The 10,634-nt window shown below is 53.4% G+C and overlaps 1 protein-coding gene across 2 annotated transcripts; it reads right to left on the reverse strand.

Annotated features, from left to right (window-relative positions):
• Positions 1-249: 249 nt before the first annotated feature.
• On the reverse strand, positions 250-10,397 carry LOC122943118 (mucin-7-like). 2 transcript variants are annotated; one of them, XM_044300583.1, is made up of 5 exons: positions 10,007-10,397; positions 2,470-2,790; positions 2,105-2,377; positions 1,652-1,815; positions 250-1,010 (listed from the first exon to the last, which is right to left on the reverse strand). In XM_044300583.1, exons 1-5 carry the CDS (start codon positions 10,077-10,079, stop codon positions 966-968), a joined length of 876 nt encoding a protein of 291 aa, XP_044156518.1. In that variant the 5' UTR covers positions 10,080-10,397; the 3' UTR covers positions 250-965. The 2 variants fall into 2 exon arrangements, with proteins under 2 accessions (XP_044156518.1, XP_044156517.1); XM_044300582.1 differs by lacking the exon at positions 10,007-10,397 and adding an exon at positions 6,189-6,335.
• Between the last annotated feature and the right edge of the window lie 237 nt (positions 10,398-10,634).

Raw genomic sequence — 10,634 nt, forward strand, 5'->3', positions numbered from 1 at the left:
GCTCCACTCAGAAAAGCTTTAACTATGGCAAACTCATCTGATCTCCCACAAGCCACTGCTCTCTTAACAAGAAGCCAGCAGAACTGTGAATGCAGCTTTGGATGTGACTAGAGTAGATCTCATGGGTTTTATGTGCAGCTACATGACTCTATATGAGACGACTTGCAATCGGCAATTAGATGGATCGGCCGGACGGATGCTACCACCGTATCTGGGACGGCGCAAAAAATAATAATATAAAGACAGGAAAATGGGGAAAATAAAACTTTATTCCTCAATTAATAAAATGAACAAGAAAACTATTTCCGTACAATTCTCACCACGGTTGTATTCGCCGGACAAGCGGGAAACTTCCTGCTCCTTCTGTTCAACAATGGCGCGGTATGGCGGTGACTCCAGCCGGGTCCTGTAGGGCAATACCCTGTGCGATGGCGTCTATCCGGTGAGGCAGGGCCACGCCCCCACCAGACTTGTTACCCTGAGTGCAGACGAGGGGTTAGTAATCTACAACAAGTGCGGCGTCTACGGAAACGACCATGTAATGGTGAACACACCCCGACTGATAACGCAATTTACAATATTTCCGGATTGATTGTCTTAATTGGAGATTTCGCGGGCAAGGCGCTGGATGGGACGTTTTTTAGGAATGTGGCGCCTCTCCAGGTCCGTAATTTTATTGGGGGAGGAAGGGGGGGGCGCCCCCCAGGTTTTAGCATCTCCGGCACCAATCTCAACATAAATAATAATGTCACCGTGCTCTGGCGTTTTTGATGGCGGCGGCGTCATTTGCAGACCGGAGGGCAGCTGACAGACCAGCGCAGACACCGAGGGGGCGCGCCGCGGCGTGGAGGGATCTTCAGTAGTGTCTGGATCGTGTTTGTATCACATAGTATCCGCAAAAGCCCCCCTTCCCCAAAAGTGCATCTGAGCGAAGGCACGGAGGGTGCGCCGCTCTGCCGGCCCCCCTAGTAGCTGTACAGGGAGAGCGGGGTGTCCTCCATCATGTCATCCTGCAAAGGAAAGAGAGAATTCAGCAACAGCTGGTCAGCTCTGCTTGTTGTCAGTGAATAGAAACAATTCCTGATCTAATCCTCACACATCTGAGGTGTAGTTACAATGTATCAGTACAGGGCACAGCGCGCAGGACCCTATACAGTGTGACAACCTGCAGCTGTGCGAGCGGGACGAGGCCAGCAATTCCACTCACTGACAGCAAGCAGAGGTCTGGGAAAAGGTGAATAACTGAAACATAAATTATTATTAGAAAGCTATAGAGACCCGCAAAACTGTGTGGGGGACCCCTACAGATATCATATACTATGAACCCACCACATCAAATCGGAGAATTAAATAATTGCCTCAATGCTCCCTGAGGGTCAGCCAGCAGTGGCGGGAGCGCCTAGGATCGGTCCTAACCTTTTTGCGGTTTTCACTTTTTTTTTTTGCCAACTGGAAACTGTCAACAAGCTGCTGTTGTTGGATCTGTTATTTTTGTTTTTCCATTTAGCACTTTGAGTGTCCCAGGTGTGCAAACAAAAATATAAGATCCATCAACAGCAGCCTACTTGTTGATGGTTTCCAGTCAGATTGGTTTACTGTTGCATGCTGGGACAGTAATGGAGGAGGCCGCGCGCTGTTCTCAGTGTCTCACCATTGGCAGATCCTGCAGGCGTCTGAACTCGGTGCGGCTGTTCCTTTTCTTGTATCGATGGAAACCAACTACAACCACCACCATGACCACCATGATGGTGAAGACGGAGACGATCATCACAAACAGGGGGTTGGAGCTGTTCCCGGAGGGATAACCAGTCAGATCTGCAACAGAAGGGAACATGGCATCAGATCACAGGATCCGTCAACAGTCCCTCGACCGCGGTCACATATACAATATCCATAAAGGAGAAACAGCAGTCGATACATTAGTAGTAATTCTGCAGCTTCAGAGCTGAAATCTTCCAGCATTTCTGCTGGTTCAGGGTCTCTAAAAAGCACCTGGCCACATGCTTGCTGACCGTTTCCAATGCATTCTTCCTCTTTTGAACCCCAGGCTGAACTTTTATCTGCACTGATACATTGTAACAACCCCTTGATATTCCGCTCATACCTTTCTCGTCCCCCACTTCCAGCACTGACGGCTCCCTCTGCACCTCCGCCCGGGATGTGTGCGGCGCGGTGGCGCGCTGTGTGGCTGGGCTGCGCCGTTCTTGGGAGGTCACTGTGGTGCTGACAAAGAGGCTGATGGTGATGGCGGACATCGAGGTGGAGTGGACAGACATGGAGGTCGTCGTGTACGGAGTGGAGTCATCGCTGGGCTGCGTCTCGGCTGCTGCGGAGGCCCTGAGGGTGGCGAGGAGCGAGGGCGTCTGTGTCCCGGTGTCTGCAGGGGAGGAACCAACGTGTAACGGGCTGGTACCTGCACTACTGACTGTCTCCCCTACAGTGGGAGCCTCTCCATGAAATGTCACCCACCTGCTGTCACGTTGTGGGCTGGCGGCTCGGTGACGTCTGCACTGGTGGTCCTGTTGCTGGCGGTCACAGGGGGGGGCCCGGTGGGGTCAGACGCCATCTCATCACTAGCTCTGGTGCCGTCTCCCGATGCGGCGGTAACGCTGCTTCCTGCGCCATCAGATTCCGGCACGCTGGCGGTGGATGAGGGCGGAGCGGACGGGCGCTCGGTATCTGTGATGAGGTCATTACCTGGCGGCTCGGACGTTGTGTCTGGGGGTCCCGAGACACTCACAGGGGGGGGGCTGGCAGCGGGCGGGTGGCTTGTTTCCTCCTGGGCGTCTCCTGGAAGAAAATACAACAGATGACAGGAGGAGGGATAGAGGGACAGGCTGTCTATTGTCCCCCGTTATCAGCGGTTCCAGGGCAGACACTGATGGGCGGGGGTCTGACACATGATCCGCGGCTACTCCATTTAAAGGGGCTGCGCGGTGTCAGGATCCTGATGACCTCTCCTGTTCCTCCACCCCCCCCCCCCATGAAAAGAGGATTATGAGCGGGGGTCTGCAGGAAAGCTCCATGACGCTCAGCTCCGGGGTCACACACACTGCGCCATTCATAAGAGCAGCCGGGTAAACACAGCAATATCCTGCCCCCGACCACAAGACACTGCAGCCGTTCAGCTCTGCCCCGTGCCATGGAGGGCGCCGTGCCAGCCACAACACCACCCCCTTAAGAGAGCGCGGGGCTCACAAGGAGAAGGAGACCAGGAAATAACCAAACACCAGAAACCCCCCATCTCTAAGGAGCAGGGCCCCCAGCAGCACAGAGGATTTCAGGAGAGGAGTGTGCTGATCCTGCGGAGGTCACAGTCTGAGAGTTACATAGTGGAAGAAGCAGGGTCCTCCCAGCAGCACAGAGGGTTTCAGGAGAGGAGTGTGCTGATCTCGTGGCGGTCAGAGGTTTAGAGTTACATAGTGGAGGGGGCAGGGTCCCAGCAGCACAGAGGATTTCAGGAGAGGAGTGTGCTGATCCTGTGGAGGTCACAGTCGGAGAGTTACATAGTAGAAGAACCAGGGTCCTCCCAGCAGCACAGAGGATTTCAGGAGAGGAGTGTGGTGATCTTGTGGAGGTCAGAGGATTAGAGTTACATAGTGGAGGGAGCAGGGTCCCAGCAGCACAGAGGATTTCAGGACAGGAGTGTACTGCACTCCTGTAGCAGAGTGGAGGTGGTGCAGGGATCCAGTGCAAGCCCCATACAGGGCAGCGCTGGGGTTCTAGGTTTGAATTCGACCAAGGACAGAATCTGCAAGGAATTTGTATGCTGTCCCCGTGGGTTTCCTCCAGCACTCCACAGGCGGACTGATCGGGAACTTGGATTGTGAGCTCTTGGGGACAGTGTCAGTAAAGTGCTGTTCAATATGTCAGCGCTACACAAGTGCATCAATAAATGTATCGCGGCCTCTGAAGCTCGGAGGTGCCAGGAAGTCTCTGCGGCGCAGATTTTCACACGTTATACAATTTACACCTCAGCCGTCCTGTGATTGAGGGGAGGAATCTCCGGAGAGATGAGTCAGATTCCAGGAGCGGCTCCAGACCCTATTAGGAAGCACTCGGCTCCGGCACTGACGCAGGCGGGGAAGATGGGGTAAACATTTGCTCAGAGACCAGACAGATGATGAGAGTCATAGTATAAACCCCCATAAACGTTCTAGACCTAGAGCGTTATAAGAAGAGCGGCTGATATCAGTCACATGTGATGGAGGTTATATCAGCGCTGGAGCATTATAAAAGGAGCGGCTGATATCAGTCACATATGATGTAATGTCTCTGGAGGTTATATCAGCGCTGGAGCGTTATAAGAGGAGCGGCTGATATCAGTCACATGTGACGTAATGTCTCTGGAGGTTATATCAGCACTGGAGCGTTATAAGAGGAGCGGCTGATATCAGTCACATATGATGTAATGTCTCTGGAGGTTATATCAGCGCTGGAGCGTTATAAGAGGAGCGGCTGATATCAGTCACATGTGACGTAATGTCTCTGGAGGTTATATCAGCACTGGAGCGTTATAAGAGGAGCGGCTGATATCAGTCACATATGATGTAATGTCTCTGGAGGTTATATCAGCGCTGGAGCGTTATAAGAGGAGCGGCTGATATCAGTCACATGTGACGTAATGTCTCTGGAGGTTATATCAGCACTGGAGCGTTATAAGAGGAGCGGCTGATATCAGTCACATATGATGCAATGTCTGGAGGTTATATCAGCGCTGGAGCGTTATAAGAGGAGCGGCTGATATTGGTTTATCACACGGCAGTATTCCCCTCCCCATCACTGGATGGTTAGTTTTCGTTTTGTACAGTTTGGGGGTCATTCAGGGAGAACGGGGCTGGAGATCAGGCAGAGCAAAAGGTGGAAAAAAAAAGAACTGGCCCTTTAAACGGGTTTATTTTGGATGAAATTTCAGGGAATTACATACATGACGCTTTGTGGTGACCTGGATTTCACACGAATCCCTTGTGCCATGACCCAGTTTTGGAGGCGCGTCGTGGACTGGTGGGAGAAATCGCACCTCCGCAGACTGTGATGTCAACGCCACCGGCCACAGGGAACGAGAGGAACCGCCACCCGATAGAGAATGTATCAGAAACCGGGGAATCGCCGTATCCAGAGTGTACCACGGCACAGCAGACAGTATCACACAGGATAGGATTAGATACACAGCTCAGCAGACAGTATCACACAGGATAGGATTAGATACACAGCTCAGCAGACAGTATCACACAGGACAGGATTAGATACACAGCTCAGCAGACAGTATCACACAGGATAGGATTAGATACACAGCTCAGCAGACAGTATCACACATGATAGGATTAGACACATAGCTCAGCAGACGGTATCACACAGGATAGGATTAGATACACAGCTCAGCAGGCAGTATCACACAGGATTAGATACACAGCTCAGCAGGCAGTATCACACAGGATTAGATACACAGCTCAGAAGACTGTATCACACAGGATAGGATTAGATACACAGCTCAGCAGACAGTATCACGCAGGATAGGATTAGATACACGGCTCAGCAGACAGTATCACACAGGATAGGATTAGATACACGGCTCAGCAGACTGTATCACACAGGATAGGATTAGATACACAGCTTAGCAGATAGTATCACACAGGATAGGATTAGATACACAGCTTAGCAGATAGTATCACACAGGATAGGATTAGATACACAGCTTAGCAGATAGTATCACACAGGATAGGATTAGATACACAGCTTAGCAGACAGTATCACACAGGATAGGATTAGATACACAGCTCGGCAGACTGTATCACACAGGATAGGATTAGATACACGGCTCAGCAGACAGTATCACACAGGATAGGATTAGATACACAGCTCAGCAGGCAGTATCACATAGGATTAGATACACAGGTCAGCAGACAGTATCACACAGGATAGGATTAGATACACAGCTCAGCAGGCAGTATCACACAGGATAGGATTAGATACACAGCTCAGCAGACAGTATCACACAGGACAGGATTAGATACACAGCTTAGCAGACAGTATCACACAGGATAGGATTAGATACACAGCTTAGCAGATAGTATCACACAGGATAGGATTAGATACATAGCTCAGCAGACAGTATCACACAGGATAGGATTAGATACACAGCTCAGCGGACTGTATCACACATCTACAGGGGAGAGGTAAGTGCCCACCTTGCTGCTGACACCTTTCCCCTCGCGATCTCGGAAGAGTCTGTTTTCTTGCAGCTTTAGCAGGGAGTTGTGAACTGTCGCTCCGGGCACCTGGATCTGTCATGGGGGGGGGGGGGGGGAGACGCTGCTTCGCAGGAACTCGCAGATTTCACGCCCGGCAGGCGATTATCCGGCAGGTCGGGGCTTGGAGCAGCAGAAAGCTATGTGTGAGATGTCTCTGGGAAAGCTGGGTGACACCCCCCCCCCCCCCCCCAGTATATAAATAGGAGCCCTATAATCCCTCATCTGATGGTCCAGAAACCCAGTGCAGCCGCTGCAGAACTACAAGTCCCAGAACAGCCATAGTAGTATTAGAGTGCAAAATACTGAGACTTGTAGTTCTACGCCTGATGGAGCTCCTCCCCCTTTTCAAGGCTCCTCCCAGTTCCTCATGTGCTGACTTTCTGCTCAGCTTGTGGTTATACACAGCAGCCAAAGCAGGAAGAGCTGCAGTTTAAAGTATAGGGGGCAGATCAGCAGCCTGAGCCTCTGGTCAGAGCCCCGCAGTCTGCAGAAGACAATGCAGTGTGATGATGATGATCGGCTTCTGTCTCTGGTGATACACTTCAGCCGATCCCTCAGGAGCAGCGCTCACACTGCAGGTTCACACACGCCGGACGCTTCTCTGCGCCCACTAATCTCTGCCGCATTAACCCTCTCATTACTGACAACGTGCACAGAGCAGCCGCCTCGCCGCGTGTCCCTCCCGTTACATCATCCGCCTGAACGACGGCTGCGCGACCGTCTCTGACTCCTATCTGTCTCTGGGAAAGCTAAGTGACAACCAATACTCCCAGCAGCCGCTGTGCGTGCGCAGTGAGCAGTCGATGCGCAGCGGCCATATTGGTGGTCGCCCCGGAGACATCACCCACTTTATGGGGTAAATGTTTTCCTAAAATAAAAAGTTTCCAAAATATGGGCAGGAAGATGTAGGGTTAATGGGACGTGCACTCCCCTGACAACTGCCTGGAGGTGGACTGCCCCTTTAAGTGCAGCCTTCTTTATTCTCCGGCCGCGGTGGGCGGAGCCGGCGGTTTCTATTCCTAAACTTCAGAACTTTGGCGCAGTGTGGCACGCTCGTGTCTGCCCCTCCCCCCAGAGGAGGACTCGCCGGTGGGGGTCATTCTCTGTAAGCTGCATATGAAGAGGTTAATCCTATGTTACCCAGTGTCATCCACCCCGGTGATAACGGGAGCCCTCCGATGTGACAGGCGGGCGTTACCGTGAACCCCCCCAGTACACAGCTGAGATACGGCATACCCCCCCAGTACACAGCTGAGATACGGCGTACCCCCCCAGTACACAGCTGAGATACGGCGAACCCCCCCAGTACACAGCTGAGATACGGCGAACCCCCCCAGTACACAGCTGAGTTACGGCGAACGCCCCCCCCCCCCCAGTACACAGCTGAGATACGGCGAACCCCCCCCCCCCCCCCAGTACACAGCTGAGATATGGCGAACCCCCCCCAGTACACAGCTGAGATACGGAGAACCCCCCCCCCCCCAGTACACAGCTGAGATACGGCGAACCCCCTCAGTACACAGCTGAGATACGGCGAACCCCCTCAGTACACAGCTGAGATACGGCGAACCCCCTCAGTACACAGCTGAGATACGGCGAACCCCCTCAGTACACAGCTGAGATACGGCGAACCCCCTCAGTACACAGCTGAGATACGGCAAACCCCCTCAGTACACAGCTGAGATACGGCAAACCCCCTCAGTACACAGCTGAGATACGGCAAACCCCCTCAGTACACAGCTGAGATACGGCAAACCCCCTCAGTACACAGCTGAGATACGGCAAACCCCCTCAGTACACAGCTGAGATACGGCAAACCCCCTCAGTACACAGCTGAGATACGGCAAACCCCCTCAGTACACAGCTGAGATACGGCAAACCCCCTCAGTACACAGCTGAGATACGGCAAACCCCCTCAGTACACAGCTGAGATACGGCAAACCCCCTCAGTACACAGCTGAGATACGGCAAACCCCCTCAGTACACAGCTGAGATACGGCAAACCCCCTCAGTACACAGCTGAGATACGGCAAACCCCTCAGTACACAGCTGAGATACGGCAAACCCCCTCAGTACACAGCTGAGATACGGCAAACCCCCTCAGTACACAGCTGAGATACGGCAAACCCCCTCAGTACACAGCTGAGATACGGCAAACCCCCTCAGTACACACAGCTGAGATACGGCAAACCCCCTCAGTACACAGCTGAGATACGGCAAACCCCCTCAGTACACAGCTGAGATACGGCAAACCCCCTCAGTACACAGCTGAGATACGGCAAACCCCCTCAGTACACAGCTGAGATACGGCAAACCCCCTCAGTACACAGCTGAGATACGGCAAACCCCCTCAGTACACAGCTGAGATACGGCAAACCCCCTCAGTACACAGCTGAGATACGGCAAACCCCCTCAGTACACAGCTGAGATACGGCAAACCCCCTCAGTACACAGCTGAGATACGGCAAACCCCCTCAGTACACAGCTGAGATACGGCAAACCCCCTCAGTACACAGCTGAGATACGGCAAACCCCTCAGTACACAGCTGAGATACGGCAAACCCCCTCAGTACACAGCTGAGATACGGCAAACCCCCTCAGTACACAGCTGAGATACGGCAAACCCCCTCAGTACACAGCTGAGATACGGCAAACCCCCTCAGTACACAGCTGAGATACGGCAAACCCCCTCAGTACACAGCTGAGATACGGCAAACCCCCTCAGTACACAGCTGAGATACGGCAAACCCCCTCAGTACACAGCTGAGATACGGCAAACCCCCTCAGTACAAGGGCAAACCCACTCAGTACACAGCTGAGATTACGGCAACCCCCTCAGTACACAGCTGAGATACGCAAACCCCTCAGTACACAGCTGAGATACGGCAAACCCCCTCAGTACACAGCTGAGATACGGCAACCCCCTCAGTACACAGCTGAGATACGGCAAACCCCCTCAGTACACAGCTGAGATACGGCAAACCCCCTCAGTACACAGCTGAGATACGGCAAACCCCCTCAGTACACAGCTGAGATACGGCAAACCCCCTCAGTACACAGCTGAGATACGGCACAACCCCCTCAGTACACAGCTGAGATTACGGCAAACCCCCTCAGTACACAGCTGAGATACGGCAACCCCCTCAGTACACAGCTGAGATACGGCAAACCCCCTCAGTACACAGCTGAGATACGGCGAAACCCCCTCAGTACACAGCTGAGATACAGGCAAACCCCCTCAGTACACAGCTGAGATACGGCAAACCCCCTCAGTACACAGCTGAGATACGGCAAACCCCCTCAGTACACAGCTGAGATACAGCGAACCCCCTCAGTACACAGCTGAGATACGACGAACCCCCTCAGTATACAGCTGAGATACAGTGAACCCCCCAGTACACAGCTGAGATACAGTGAACCCCCCAGTACACAGCTGAGAAACAGCAAACCCCCTCAGTACACAGCTGAGATACAGCGAACCCCCAGTACACAGCTGAGATATGGCGAACCCCCTCAGTACACAGCTGAGATACGGTGAACCCCCCGAGCTGTCACCCAATTAACCCCTTGTATGCTGCATGCACAGAATAATGGGGGTGTTGTCAACACCCGATTAACCCTTTGTATCCCAGTTACATGCAAACCCATCCCCTACAATTAACCCCATACACTCCAATCGTGTGCAGAGCGGTGACTGACACTTAACCCTTTGTGTCCTAAGTGTAACCCCTTGTATCCCAGAGAGAGGCACTTACCTGGAGTCAGAGCCCCTGAGAGCAGGCACAGGAGCCCCAGTAGCAGGGCGCTCACCCACCGTCCTCCTCCCATCCCAGCAGACAAGTCTCGGAGTTGCCACGTGTGAACGAAGCCAAGGTCCTAACTCGAGCGTGCGGAGTCCAAGAGTGTTCTGTGACGTCACGGAATCCCCCCTCTACTATGACGTCACTACACGGGGAGCAGTTTGTACTTCAGTCATGTGATACCGGAGGATCAGAAACCCCCAGGTCCTGCTGCTGCCTCCTCCTGACCTGAGAAGCCGAGTGTGACGTCACGATGAAGCAGGACCCCCGCATGTGACGTCACGGCCGCTCTCTCCGCTCAGACACTATTGTTTCTTTATCGGCGGCCAACAAAAGACTGCACTCTACGGCCACGCCCACTGCGCGCTGATAGGGCGAGACGCGACGTCCGCCCCGCCCTCTGCTTCAACCGGCCTTGTGATTGGTGGATTTATTCTAGGGGTTTAGAGGAAATTTAGGAATGTCCCAGCGGAGGGATCCCCTGAGCGCGGAGCCCCGACCCCCTGAGCGTGGAGCCCCGACCCCCTGAGCGCGGAGCCCTGACCCCCTGAGCGCGGAGCCCCATCCCCTGAGCGCGGAGCCC

The sequence above is a fragment of the Bufo gargarizans genome, chromosome 7, assembly GCF_014858855.1.
Source record: "Bufo gargarizans isolate SCDJY-AF-19 chromosome 7, ASM1485885v1, whole genome shotgun sequence".
In the NCBI taxonomy this organism is placed as follows: Eukaryota; Metazoa; Chordata; class Amphibia; order Anura; family Bufonidae; genus Bufo; species Bufo gargarizans.